The following is a 15,595-nucleotide window of genomic DNA, read 5'->3' on the forward strand; positions in this document are numbered from 1 at the left end:
AAAAGCCAAACATCCCGGTCAATTAACTTTACAGTTCTGATCTTCTGCTAACCATATCTCGGCAATGACAATCAGATCATACCCATTTATTTCCATATATACGTTGCTGATTCACTTAGTTTCTTTCAGACACTGCACACATTTAAATATAGAGCCCTTCAACTTTTCTTTTTACTATTTTTCCTGGCATTAACCCCATTGGTTGGGTCTAATGTACTTTGTTTGCTTGTTGCCGCTTTTCCCTTCCTTTTGCTTTCTATTTTTCTGTCTTTCATTTCTATCCTTGTTTCCTTTTCCTCTGTACCCCATCCACTGCTGTACTAATTTAAACCCTCCCCTGAAGGGATTGCAAGCACCCTCATGAGGGTGTCTGTTTCTCCATTCTCTTACAAAAGAGGAGCTTCAATGTTTCTCCCAGTCTCCCAATCTCCTATTGACCATAGTAATGGGCTAATTGGCTACAGAGTTTCTTGATTCCTCCCTTCACCCGCCAAATCTGGACTTAGGGCTGACTCCTGCTGGCTCTTGGGTGCTAGATTTTAAATCAAAAAATATGCAATGAGGGGGACCAATATCCTAGCGGGAAGGTTGGCTAATGCTACACATTGGGGTTTAAACTAGAGTTGCAGAAAGGATGGGAACCAGAGTGCCGGAACAGTTAGTGGAGAGGTTGTGGAAGTAGATGTTGGTAAGTCCTCAGACAAAGTTAGGAATCAAAAGGTTGAGCATGGTGCGACTAGTGTCCTGAGCTGTATATATTTCAATGCAAGAAGTATTGTATGATACTGCTGAAGATGAGGTAGCTGGTTTACAAACAGAGGCAATGTGTAGTGAGCAGAGGTTGAAGAAAGGAAACTACAGGCCAGTTAGTCTGATCTCAGTGGTTGGGAAGATGTTGGAGTCGGTTTTTAAGGAGGAAGTCTCAGGGTACTTGGATATTCAGAAGGCCTTTGTCAAGGTGCCACACATGAGGCTGCTTAACAAGCTACGAGCCCATGGTATTACCAGAAAGATTCTAGCATGGATAAACCAGTAGCTGATTGGCAGGAGACAAAGAGTCAGAATAAAAGGAACCTTTTCTGGTTTGCTGCCGGTGACTCATGGTGTTACATAGGGGTCTGTGTTGGGACTAATTCTTTTTATGTCATACGTCAGTGATTTGGATGATGGAGTTGATGGCTTTGTTTCAAAGTTTGCGGATGATATGAAGATAGGTGGAGGGGCAGGTGTTTTAGGAAGCAGAGAGACTACAGAAGGACAGACAGATTAGGAGAATTGGCAGAGAAATGATGATGGAATACAGTGTTGGGAAGTGTATGGTCATGCACTTTGGTAGAAGAAATGACTATTTTCTAAATAGAGAGAAAATACAAAAAACTGAGGTGCAACAGGACATGGGGGTCCTTGTGCAGGATTCTCTAAAGGTTAATTTGCAGGCTGAGTCTGTGGTGAGGAAGGCAAATGCAATTTTAGCATTCATTTCAAGAGGACTAGTATATAAAAGCAAGGATGTAATGTTGATACTTTCTAAATCACTGGTGAGGTCCTTTGTCTTAGAAAGGATGTGCTAAAACTAGAGAAGGTTCTAAGGAGGTTCACGAAAATAATTCCGGGATTGAATGGCTTATCATATGAAGAGCATTTGATGGCTCTGGCCTGTATTCATTAGAATTCAGAAGAATGAGGAATGACCTCATTGAAACCTATCGAATGGTTTAAGGCCTTGAGAAAGTGGATATGGAGAGGATGTTTCCTATGATGGTAGAGTCTAAGATCAGAGGACAATAGAGGGGCATCTTTTTAGAATGGAGATGACGAAGAATTTCTTTAACCAGAGAGTGGTGAATTTGTGGAATTCTTTGTCACGGGCAGCTGTGGAGGCAGAGGTTGATAGATTCCTGACTGGTCAGGGCATGAAGGGATACAGGGAGAAGGCAGGAAAGTGGATCAGCCATGATGAAATGGTAGAGCAAATTCGATGGGCCAAATGGCCTAATTCGGCTCCCATACCTGATGGAATTGTCCTGGTGGCAAGGGCAGCATGGTAGCGTAGCAGTACCTGTGACCTGGGTTCAATCCCACAGCTGTCCGTAAAGAGTTTGTATGTTCTTCCTGTGATCGTGTGGGGCTGCTCTGGTTTCCTCCTACATTCCAAAGCGATAGAGGTTAGCAGGTTAATTGGTCACGTGGATGCATTTGGGAGGCATGGGCTCACTGGGCCAGAAGGACCTGTTATTGTGCTGTAACTCTAAATTAAAACTCCAAACTGAAATTTATGGAAAATGGTTAATGGTTCATCCCACTGCAATACCCTCTCAGTCTCCATACAGAATATCAGTTCCTCTCATTCCTGAAAGGATCAGCTTTATTTACAATGGCCTCAATTAAAGCCAGCACTGTGCAATTCCAGAGGGAAATTTCTTTCTGATTTGCAGTTCTTGAAAACAAAATGTAGAAACATTTTTGAAAATGGAATAATTGCGGTTGGCTAAGTGGAACATCTCATCAAACCACGTGAAACTTTGTTGTAAATGTTTTGAAGAAGGAATAAATTGCTAAGTTTGGCAGTGCTGAGAATTCAGTGAGCCCTGAGGAACGGATGGATTTGGGATGATTTGCACAACATTGGCAGGCAGTGCAGCAGGTAATTGGGAAAGCGAGTGGGATGTAAGAACAATTGAGTACACAAAGCAACCTCAATTACTTCAGCATTGGACAGGCCACTGTCTGGAGTTTCTCACTATCTCATAAGGAGTACAATATGTTGTTGGAAGCAGTGTAGTGGATACTTGTTACAATAATACTTGGAACGAGTAGATTCTCATGAAGTAAATTTGGATAGGGTAAACTTGGATAGGGTAGAGCTAAGGTACCGGTGACCCCTGTTTCCATCCAGGGGGTCAGTGTGGACATGGTGGAGGATTACAAATACCTGGGGATACGAATTGACAATAAACTGGACTGGTCAAAGAACACTGAGGCTGTCTACAAGAAGGGTCAGAGCGGTCTCTATTTCCTGAGGTCCTTTAACATCTGCCAGATGATGCTGAGGATGTTCTACGAGTCTGTGGTGGCCAGTGCGATCATGTTTGCTGTTGTGTGCTGGGGCAGCAGGCTGAGGGTGGCAGACACCAACAGAATCAACAAACTCATTCGTAAGGCCAGTAATGTTGTGGAGATGGAACTGGACTCTCTGACGGTGGTGTCTGAAAAGAGGATGCTGTCCAAGTTGCATGCTATCTTGGACAATGTCTCCCATCCACTACATAATGTATTGGTTGGGCACTGCAGTACATTCAGCCAGAGACTCATTCCACCGAGATGCAACGCAGAGTGTCATAAGAAGTCATTCCTGCCTGTGGCCATCAAACTTTATAACTCCTCCCTTGGAGGGTCAGACACCCTGAGCCATTAGGCTGGTCCTGGACTTATTTCCTGGCATAATTTACATATTACTATTTAACTATTTATGGTTCTATTACTATTTATTATTTATGGTGCAACTGTAACAAAAACCAATTTCCCCCGGGATCAATGAAGTATGACTATGACTATGACTATGTTATATCCGCTGGAGTTTACAAGTGTGGGTGGGATCTTAAGACAACCCTAAGATCCTGAGGGCTCTCAGTGCGATGGTTGTAGAAAGGATGTTTCCTCTTTTGGATGAACCTTCTTAACATTGATAATTCTGTCTTGTCTAAGAAAGTATATTTCAAAGACTAATAAGAATCTTGAAAGCAGAGTCTTTGAATACTGTTGAAGCACAGATGTAAGATAAGTGCCTTAGTATTACAGCTTGGGGCGTCAGAGTTTGTTGTCCAGTTCCAGCACTGTCTGTAAAGAGTTTGTACACTCTCCCCGTGACTGTGTGGGTTTCCTCCGGGAACTCCTGTTTCCTCCCACAGTCCAGAGACATACTGGCTAGTAGGTTAATTAGTCATTGTAAATTGTCCTGTGATTGGGCTAGCGTTAAGTAGGTGGGCTGCAGGACAGCACTGCTCATTGGACCAAAAAGGCCTGTTCAGTTCTGTATGTCCATAACTAAATAGCTATTAAAGTAGGGGCGAAGGATTAGTGCAGGTAGATGGGAATGTAGAAATGAGCTTGCAATCATGTCAGTCAAGACCACCTTAAATACCGGCACAGGCTCCAGGCCAATTGTCGGCTCCCACTCCTAATCCATATACCTGTGTGCAAAATGGACAGGATGCAACAAAATGTTTCCAATTGTTTCACGATTATAATGACTCACTTCATTTATTAGAAGAATTTAAAACATTCACAACTATGGGTACAAAAATTAGAAATTGATAACCATTCAGCCAGACTGTTAGAACACAGTATAAATTACATATAAATTCTATGCACAGATAAATTAGCCGGTATATTATGAACAATATTTCCATTAATAATCTCATACAGCAGTATAAAAACAAACAAATTTCATTTACCACCGCTGCAACTTCATTTATTTTCACCAAATAAAGAATACAGCTACCAAACTGTGGAAGGAAGCATGCTCTTTAGACTAATTACAGGGAGTATTTTACAACAGATTTTCAAGTGTGGAATGTAGTAATGAAACATTAGGACGTCAAGTATGACCAAGCACAAAATAGAAAATTGTGCACATTAAGTTTCAATAACACATATGTGTCTAATAGTAGACAGCAGTTTGGCCACATTTACCGCTACTTTGAGGCTAATAAATATGAGTTGCATTGATTTGGGTGATCTTGGTAATTCTAGTTTAATAAAATAATGAACAAACAATTTATTAAAAAAAAACTTTGTAAAACAATTAGATGCAAGACAAAGAAGATCAGAATACGTATGCACTTTTCAGTAATCAGTGTGACGACATTATAATTCCATTTACATTAACATACTAATAAAAATATCCATTTAAGTTACTTTGATCAAATGCCATTTTTATACATATACACTACAAAGTGTATTATGAATGGCTTCAATTCCTAGAAATTTAAGTAACACTGTGGTATAATCATACACAGCAGACTTTTTTGTAATATTTTTTATCAACAGGTTTGTTCAGATGATAGCTAACAGTACTTAACAGTATTTCATTGTTTGGTAAATTATAAAGGTGACTGGATGTGAAAAATATATTTTTTAAAAAATACCACTACATGGCATGCTTCTGTCCCACTTAAATCTCAATGGTAGACAGTTTATGGAAATTTTACAGACATTGTGTATTTGCAGTCAGTTATGCCTCCATGACCTATTATAATCAGTTTTTAATGTGTTGTATTAAACAGTGATTGTAATGTGGATTGATATATTGATAGATGATATTTTACAATCTATAGTTTTCTCACAAGTGAATTAAGATAGAACTTGATCAGATTTATATATTCATTGTGCATGTTTTTCTTGTTTTAACAGTGTTAGTGATGAATTATTTCATCTTGTCCTGCTAAACAGCAAGGTTAAAAATGACACAGCAAATTCAAACTTTTTAATGAGACATTTAACTTCATGCATATGAGCAGGTCATGTACGCACTGAGTAAAACATTACAACACAGTCGAGTTAACAAGTAATGTACACAACTGAATATCAGTCTAGTCGAATCTCCCTCCCTGCATATGGAAGTGTTCCATTCCAGTTAAGATAAAGATCACAGTGAACCCACTGTTTGTTGAACATAGCTCATATATTCAAACCCAATTCAAGTAGAGTTTAAACATGAGAAATCCAGTGCCCAGATTATAAAAGGAATATCTACTAACATACTAGAGTTGATTGACACAAAAAAGATTTGTGTGCAGGCTGTTGTTTTGACTAAATCAATGGCAGACTTATAACTGAAGTATTTCTGTTTTCAGTTTCTTCTGTAATTCAATATTATCCCGCTTTCCTTTAACAGCATCTGCACGACTTAAGTACTGCTTTTGCTCAAAGAGGAGTTTGCAATGTGGGAATTATTTCCTTTGCATCAATATAATTTCAATTGATGAATCCTGCTCATCAAAGTTCATAAGAAAACCCACGACTTTGCTGGTTCTATGAAGTCAATAGTGCAAGCTATACTACTGGAAGAAAAGAATCTTCCTACTCTCAGATCATCATGTCTTTCCCAACAGAGTTGATCTGAAACAGAAAAATTAGAAAATCTATAATATGAAAATCCAAACAAATATGTTGAATTAATTCAGATTGCTCGAGTTACCTATAAGCATTGGAAGTATATTACTATGAAATGGAATATTCAAAAACTTAATTCCTTTGCTAATTCAGTTGTTTAGAACCATAATTATACAGTACTTAAAAGACATGTCCTTTACATCTGTGGTAAAAACAGACTTTTTTTGTTTTGTTGGAGTTCAACCCACTGAGTCCTTGCTCTCCACAATAAAACTTAGATAAACAAGAACCTTTCAGAGTTTGCTGCTGCACTGGCAGATTTTCTGGACTAACAGATAAACAACAAGTTTTAATCACTTAAAAAAAAATGGCACACCGGTATAATGCATTTTCCAGTGAACCTGTAAGCTTAAAGCTGTGGAAACAAACTCATCAGGATCCTAAAAATACAGCAAATGACGCACAATTGTGCCAGATGCCGAATCCTCTCAGTTTTTACTGTGATTCTGGAGCTATCAAACTCCTCACATTGAACTGGTCTCTTAGTTATATTCTACAGTTATACCCTATGAAGGTTGGGCACCACCTGATGACATCTGTTCCTGGCCAAAGGTCACGGTTACCTTGTCAGGTAACTGAAGAGAGCACGTTTATGTATTTTATTCACTTTTATTCAAAAACAGTTCACCTGATGAAAAAGAATGTGTCAAAGATCTAACCAGCAAACTGTGGGAACCACTGTGCAAGTTCAGGAGGGTTGGGCAGCTGCGATAGTGAAGAAGGGACAAAGCGACATCTGGCTCGCTAATGGCTTCCAGGAAAGACTGGATGGCAACCGACAAAGGTCGGAGACGAGAGCAAGACAGCTGACCTCCAGGAAAGACTGGCAAGGGCACACAAGGCTAGCAACCTTGTGTGCAGCACTCACAAGAGGGAACCATACCAGCTATGGATGAACTAAATACACAATACCCCTGAGTCTCCTGAGGGGAGTGGGGAGGATGAGAGACTCAACAGGACGAACATAATGGCAATGACCAGGACTGGAAATATGATAACAAGAAGGCCCATGCAAACAACACTGACCAGGAAGACAATCATTGCCAAGTGCCATTGTGGCAAAATCTGCAAAAACATCAAAGGCCTCAAGATACTCCAAAACAGGTCGAGCTGTGGAACAAAGGCAACTCCAGTACAAGGCACGGACCCAACATCTGGTCAGATGATGGAGAACTCCAACCAGGAAGCACCCCACAGAGCTGATGATCTCTCCAAACCTGAGCTGCACCAGTTCCAAAGAAGGGACCAAGTGAGTGCCCCCTTTGACACCCTAATCCATTCCTCGAGGAAAGAGAAGATCAATTGGCCTAGATCACCAGAAAATGCATCTTGGAAGCAGTTTGATGACGACCTGGATTGCATCTTGGAAGCTACATTGGCAGGACCTGTGTACAGGAAATGTGGATCCCTCACAACCATTGTGTTCAATTTTGCTAAAAGGTGATTCGGCCCAATGGAGAAGAAAGGGGACTTTAAACCATCACAGCAACCAGACAGGAGGGAAAGGGAGATTCACCACCTGAGAGTGAGATAAAGACCCTGAACAAACAATTCAAAAGCAGTTCACCTGATGAAAAAGAATGTGTCAAAGATCTAACCAGCAATCTGCGGGAACCGCTGTGCAAGTTCAGGAGGGTTGGGCAGCTGCGAAAGTGAAGAAGGGAGAAAGAGAGAAGGAGAGTGCAGTTTGTTAAACACCAATCAGGTTCATCAGGGCTCTTCTCAACCAGCAAACATCTGGCACCCTAACCAGCTCAAAGCAAGAGGCGGCAGAACTTCTGTGAGAATCACACAGCAATCCCCATAGGAATCAGGACTAGAATTCAATCCAAAAAACTCCCAACCAAGAATCCCAGCAACTGAGCTGAATGTGGCAGAGCCCACATGGCAGGAGGTCCAGGATATCATCAAGAAAGCAAAATCATCTACTGCCCCAGGACCAAGTGGTATACCCTACAAGATATATAAGAAATGCCTAAAACTCCTCTGGAGGACGTGGAAGATAATGAGGAAGATTTGGACCAGAGGACCATCCGTGAAACTGTTCCTAAGGAAGAAGATTGCTTTACAATCACCCAGTTTAGGACAATCTCCCTCCTTAGTGTGGAGTGCAAGATATTCTTCTCAGTGCTTGCGAGCAGGCTGACCTCTTACTTAATGGAGAACCACTATATCAACACATCCATCCAGAAAAATGGCATCCCAGGTTTTTCTGGGTGCCTTGAACACATCTCAATAATCAGCCAATTGATCTGTAAGGCCAGATAGAAGAAAGGTGACCTAACAGTCATCTGGTTAGACCTAGCCAACACCTACAGATCAATTCCACATGTCCTTAACCAGCCTGGCCTGGCCCATGATCACCAGCTACCTAGGAGGATTCAAGCTATGCTACACTTCAGCCCACTTTTCAACCCAGGTGGCACGACCCCCCCCCCAAAAAAAAAGATTCCAACTGGCTGTACCATCTCCCCCATCTTATTTTTCATGGGTTTGAACCTCCTCATATCAGCAGCAGCAGACAAAACCCAAGGTCCAGCATTGGAGCCCAGCATCTGACAACCTGCAGTGCGGGGGTTCATGGATGATGTCACAGTAACCACTGTAACCCATGTCCAAGCAAGACGGGCACTGGAAACCCTGGACAACATAGCTACCTGGGCTAGGATGACCTTCAAGACCAGGAAGTCCAGATGCATGGTGATCAAAAAGGGCAAGGTTACTAGCAAGTTCAGTCTTCAACTACAGGGAGAAGTCATTCCATCCACAGAGGACAACCCAGTAAAGTGTCTTGGAAAGTGGTTTAATGCAGCAATGACGGACAGCACCAACATCACCAACACCGTAAAGCAGACTGAAGAGTGGCTGAAGGTTGACAAACCCAGACTCCTTGGTAAATGTAAGACATGGCTGTACCAACATAGTCTTCTACTAAGGCTGCTCTGGCTTTTCACGTTTTACAAGTTCCCCATGACCATGGTAGAAATCACAGAATAGAAAGTCAACAGGCACCTGTGGAGGAGGCTGATGATTCCTCCCCAAGTTTTCCTTCAGTGGGGCTCCACACAAGATCAGGTCAGCTACAGCTCCTGTTGTCATCGGTAGTGGAGGTGTTTAAAATGGGAAAGTGTAGAGTTGTGTTAACACTGAGGGGCTCCAAAGACAAGCTAATAAATCAAATAGGAGTCACACCAAGATCGGGGCAGAAGTATCCAGGCAGAGCTACAGAACTGTGAGGATGAAAGGGGGTTATTGAAGGCAGTGGAGTTTGGGGGGAGGGGCGCGGTGGTCACAGGGCTCTTGGACAAAATGGGATTTTCCCCAAGTGCAAGATCACTTGGGCAGAGCTTTGGAGACAGGAGCCCTACCACATTTCTTTCCTTCTGCAGTCCTTGTATGACACTCTTCCAACACCATCACAGCTGCCTACATGGAGGTTTACAGAGGACCTTAATTGCAAGTTTTATGGTCAGTGGGGTTCACTGGCACACATACTGTCAGGATACAAAACAGCTTAATCACAAGGATGGCATAGGTGGCGCCATGACAAGGTCCTGCTGTCCTTTACTGGCACACTGGAGCAGGAGAGGTGCAAAAAGAGACCAGCTGGCAGAGAGGCCAATAGGGCAGTCATTTTAATCAAGGAGAGCGCCACACTAGTCATATCAAAGAGGACTCAATCCAATCTGTTGCAAACTGCCAAATCTTGGGAGGTGAGGGTCGATGTGGGGAGGAAGCACCAGTTCCTGGTGGTGGTGCAAACTACACTTTGACCTGACAGCGTTCTGTGGTTCATTGAAGACAAAAAAATCATCCTGCTGGAGCTCACAGTACCATGGGAGGAAGGATGAGAGGAGGCTCACCAGATGAAGACCCTGAGGTACCAATCCTCAGTCTAGAAGTGCAGGGACAAAGGATGGCAAACGTGGCCATTCCTCATGGAGATCAGCTGTGGACGGTTCCCAGCAAGGAGGTTGCTGTCTGCAATGGGCCTTAATGAAAAGAACAAGAACCAAGCAGCTCGCAGGATGGGGGAGGAAGCAGAAAGAGCTTCTGGCTGGATATTGGGCAGGTGAGACGAGTTGAGCTGCAAGTCAGGAGCAGATGGGCAGTGATTGGCCACCACTGCTGGCCCACCAACTGGAGAGTGTAGTGGTTAAGGGTCGAAACACTCCATGAAGGTTGGGCACCACCTTACAACATCTACCGCTGGCCAAAGGCCATGGTTACTTCATCAGGTAACTGAAGAGGACACCCCGGTGTATGATGCAAGTACCTTTGGTCAAAAGTTGCTGCAGTTTGAATCATCCAGTGTATGTGAAATAATTAGTAAAACTGCAAAGTGCCAATAAACAGAGTCACTAATAAATAGGGAAAAACTGTCAAAGAATGATAAAAAATGGAGAGCATATTCCCACCAGGATCAACTGAGCAACTAGCAAAGCTACAGCTAGATAAACACAGGAAGAATTTAATGTACATTATTGTTAAGGAGCATAAACATCAGAGTGGCCATGTTGGTCCAAAAGACCCATTTCTCTGCTGCAATTACTGTATAATTTCTGATTGATACAATTTGCAAGGCAAATGCAAAATTATTTTTTTTGCCAGCTGTTGGAACTAATGTTATATGATTTAAAAAATATATTACGTTTCATAGATTTGACAGCTTTTGAGCTAGGAAGAAAATAGAATGAGATCTTTACCTTAAAGCTTTCCACCTTTCCTTTTCAACCTGATTTTCAGGACTTTCACTTTCGTATGATGCCAAATACAAGCCTTTAGAGTAGGAATGGAATGAAAGCTCTGTTATTTAGTTTCTTTAAGCTACGCAAAAGAGCTTAATTTAATTTTTCTGTCATGTAAAATCTAATTTAAAATGAAATAAAGTCCTAGTTAGTATACATCTATCATGTTGAGTCTTGAAGTAAGTAAATGGACTGAGCCAATTTCAGACTGGTAAAGAACAATATTTGAAATCAAGTTAACTTCAGATTTCAATAGCACTGAAACTGTGTGGAAGTGGTTTTGTTGTGTCTTCTTTTGAAGGCTAAAATTCCACGGTACGAAACACCTTATTCAGCCAATTATAAAGGCCCCAATAAAAATGAGTTAATATTGTGGTATTAACCTACTAACTCTATTTCCTTCACAAAAAGTCACATTTTTAACATCTAAAGTTTTTGTAAGGGGCCAAGTAATGGCAGTATGCGACATCTTCTTGCTACTCTGTCCTTGCACTGAAAGCAATCTGTTATTTTGGGAACAGATAGTTAAGGACGTGAGGTAGGATTATTTGTCAATAAGCCACCACTCCAAGGGTATAAAATTCTTGCAGTTAGCCTTAGTAGATAAATGCATGAGGAACAATACATTATTTTCTCAGTCAGATTATTGTGAACAGCTTGCTGTTGACACCCCTGCCCCTGTACTACTAAAATTTGTTTCATCGTCTTCGAAGATCGACAAAAGGTACAGTGAAATATTACCAGATCTACTGAGGATCTAACTTTCAGTTGTTTTATTGAGAAGGACAGAGAAAGGAAATTATGATCTCTGCAGAGATCTTGAATAGAAAACTGAGCTTGGGCTGAGGAAGTCTTAGATTCACTTTCCTTGCTCGATCTACCAATTTATTATAGAAGTCTTCATGGGTTAGAATGCCTGACTTATGGACACATCTACATATGAACAAGCTCCTGTCATTTTATTAAATTCTAAAGTCCAGCAAACATACATTTGTTACTATCAATGCCAGGACTAGTTTTCCCTCATACTCTCTCCACTATAATTGTTCTTTCTTATCAGTCTTCTGCCTTTCATGCCATCTGTTATGATATTGTGGAGGTATGGTTAGTATATTGAATGATTTTTGTGTATTTTCCAACCAATGGACAAAATTGACTTATAGTCATCTGCAAAAGTGGAATGTGGTCAATACCTGGAGATGACCTATATAGTGACAAATTATTGGAGCCTAAATATCAGGCAGATGGAATTTAAACTTGGGCCTTACACAAGGAAGTACTCCACTAGATTTTAAGTTTTAATAACATAGGATAACAATTATTTGTCGACAGAGTAATGAAACAACTTACCATCCTCGGAGAAGACGGGAGCAGTGTGAAGGTAATGGATGATATTTTGATCATCTTCAAAAGGACATGTCACCTGCTTCCACATCATAAATTCTCCTACTTGTTTGGCTAATTCTAAAAATTTCTACAGAATAAGCTTGTGATTATTCATCTGGTGAATATAACCTTTCTAAATTTATGTAATTTGAAAATAAACTTAAAATACTTTAAGCATAGGAAAAATAATTATTTAACAGTTACAAAGCATGCTAACTTTTTTTTGTTCTGAATGGATAAGGAGTAAAAGAGAGGCAAGATTGGATATTGGCCCTCTGGAAAATGGCGCTGGAGAGGTAGTAATGGGAGTCAAAAAAGTGGCATCAGTCTTCACTGTCGTAGAAACTAGGAGAATGTCAGGGGGCAGAAGTGAGGGCAGTTGCTATTAGTAAGGAGAAGGTGCTTGAGAAGCTGAAAGTTCTGAAAGTAGGTAAGTCATCTGGACTAGATGGACTATAGTCAAGGGTCTTGAAAGAGGTAGCTGAAAAGATTGTGGAGGCATTAATAATGATCTTTCAAGAATCACTAGATTCTGGAATGATTCCAGAGGACTGGAAAATTGCAAATGTCACTCCTCTCATTAAGAAGGGAGGGAGGTAGAAGAAAGGAAATTATAGATCAGTTAGCCTAACTTCAGTAGTTGGGAAGATGTTGGATTCCATTACTAATGATGAGATTTCAGGGTACTTGGAGACACATGATAAAATAGGCCAAAGTCAGCATGGTTTCCTGAAGACATTCTCGAATTTCTGGCATACTGCTTGTGTCTTCCACAGTGAAGACTGATGCAAAATACTTATTAAGTTTGTCCGCCATTTTTTGTCTCCAATTACTACCGCTCCAGCTTCATTTTCCAGAGGTCCAATATCCACTCTTGCCTCTCCTTTACTCCATTGGAATTCTTTAAGGAAATAAACAGGCAGGATAGACAAAGGGGAGTCAGTGGATGCTGTTTACTTGGATTTTCAGAAGGCTTTTGACAAAGAGCAGCACATGAGGCTGCTTAACAAGATAAGAGCCCAGAGTAGAACAGGAAATATACTAGCATTGATAGAAAATTGGCTGATTGGCAAGAAGGCAAAGGGTCAGATAGAAAGGGCTGGTGACAAGTGGTGTTCTGCGGGGTCTGGGACTGCGAACATTTCTTCTCATGTGATATGTCAACTATTTGTATGATGAAATTGATAGCTTGATGACCAAGTTTTCAGACTATAGAAAGGTAGAGGCAGGTAGTGTTGAGGAAGAAGAGGGTTTGTAGAAGGACGGACAGATTGGGAGAATGGACAAAGAAATGGCAGATGGAATATAGCGTCTGGAAGTGTATGGTTGTGCACTTTGATAGAAGGAATAAAGGCATAGACTGTTTTCGAAACAGGGAGAAAACTCAAAAATCAGAGGTGCAAAAAGACTTGCGAGACCTCGTGCAGGATTCCCTAAGGATTAATTTGCAGGTTGAGTTGGTGGTAAGGAAGGCAACTGAATGTTAGCATTCATTTTGAGAGGATGAGAATATAAGCGCAAGGATGTGAAGCTGAGGCTTTATACGGCATTTGTCATACTGTAATATGAGTATTGTGAGCAGCCTTGGGCCCTTTACCTAAGGAAAGATGTGCCAACATTGGAGAGGGTCCAGGAGAGGTTCAAGAGAATGATTCCAGGAATGAAAGGGTTAACATATGAGGAGCATTTAATGGTTCTTGGTCTGAACTTGCTGGAGTTTAGAAGAATGAGGGGGGCATCTCATTGAAACATACCGAATATTGAAAGGCCTAGAGAGAGTGAAATCTGAAGTTTGTAATGCATTAAATAAGATGAAGAAAGGAAAGGCAGCAGGCCCTGATGAATTAGTAATAGAACAAATTATCGCCCTTGAAGATTATGGAATTGAAAAACTTACTGATTTAATCAATGACATTTATGAGACTGGAATAATACCAGAAGAGATGAAAAAAATCAGTATTTATCACTCTTCCTAAGAAAACTGGAGCGATAGAATGTGAATTACATAGGACCATAAGTTTAATGAGTCATATCACCAAGATACTTCTAAGAATTTTGATGACAAGAGTTGAAAGTAAGATGCAAGCTGAAATAGGCAAAGAAAAATGTGGTTTTGTGAAAGACAAAGGTACAAGAAACACAATATTGATGTTAAGGATACTATCAGAACGAGCTATTCAAGTGCAAAAAGATTTGTTTGTTTTATCGACTACACAAAAGCATTTGATAAAGTGAAGCACAATAAGTTAATTGAAATATTACAGAAAACTCTGGATCTAGATTCGAAAGACCTCCGCCTAATCAGAGATCTGTACTGGGAACAAACTGCTACTGTAACAGTAGATGGAGAATTGAGTCAGTTTATGAAAATCAAGAGAGGTGTTAGACAAGGGTGTGTGTTCCCTGATTTATTTAATGTGTACAGTGAAACAATATTACAAAAAATAAGAGATATCTTGGGAATCAAAGTTGGCGGTGAAATTCAATAACTTCAGATATGCATATGACACTGTGTTAATTGCAAGTACGGAGGAAGAACTACAAAACTTAACTGATATAATTGTTGAAGAAAGTGCAAAAATGGGTCTATCAATTGCAAAAAGACAGAATGTATGGGGATATCCAAAAAAAAGGAGAATCCTATCTGCTGAGAATAAATGGGGAAGACATAAAACAAGTACAGTATTTTTGCTACTTAGGAAGCTGGGTGATATCAGATGGCAGGTGCGACTTGGATATCAAAAGAAGAATAGGGATGGCAAAAGACACCTTTACGAGAATGAAGAGTATACTGACCAATACTAAACTAGGCATGACAACCTGCCTCAGAGCACTGAAATGTTACGTTTATCCAGTTATGTTATATGGCTCAGAATGTTGGACAATATCTAGTAACACGAGGAAACGAATTGAAGCAGCAGAGATGTGGTTTTTGAGGAGGATGCAAAGAATATCATGGGCGAAATTATATCTAACGAGGATGTCATGAACAGATCAAACACAAAAAGAGAAATAATGTATGAGATCATGAAAAGGCAACGTAACTTCATTGGACATGTGATTAGGAATGAGGAGTTAGAATGCACGGTAATTATGGGAAAAGACTGAAGGGAAGAAAGCAAGAGGAAGTCAAAGACAAATGATGATGGAGACAGCAGCCAGAGAATTGGAAATTAATACCAATGAATTGATCCACTTGACCCAAAACAGGAGTGTGTGGGCCATGGCAGTCAAAGCTCAAACTGGGCATGGCACCTGATGATGATGAGAGAGAGTGAATGTGGAGT

General features: G+C 40.7%; 1 protein-coding gene across 1 annotated transcript in view; it reads right to left on the minus strand.

Annotated features, from left to right (window-relative positions):
* Nucleotides 1-4,239: 4,239 nt before the first annotated feature.
* LOC134349294 (ras-GEF domain-containing family member 1C-like) overlaps nt 4,240-15,595 on the minus strand; it is a 56,783-nt gene continuing 45,427 nt past the window's right edge. The window contains exons 13-15 of the mRNA XM_063053376.1: nt 12,273-12,396; nt 10,881-10,953; nt 4,240-6,120 (exon numbers count right to left, since the gene is read on the minus strand). Of these exons, the coding sequence (XP_062909446.1) occupies nt 6,096-6,120; nt 10,881-10,953; nt 12,273-12,396 (222 nt within the window). The 3' untranslated portion in view covers nt 4,240-6,095. The remainder of the gene's footprint in view (nt 6,121-10,880; nt 10,954-12,272; nt 12,397-15,595) is intronic.

The sequence above is a fragment of the Mobula hypostoma genome, chromosome 7 (assembly GCF_963921235.1).
Source record: "Mobula hypostoma chromosome 7, sMobHyp1.1, whole genome shotgun sequence".
Classification (NCBI taxonomy): Eukaryota; Metazoa; Chordata; class Chondrichthyes; order Myliobatiformes; family Myliobatidae; genus Mobula; species Mobula hypostoma.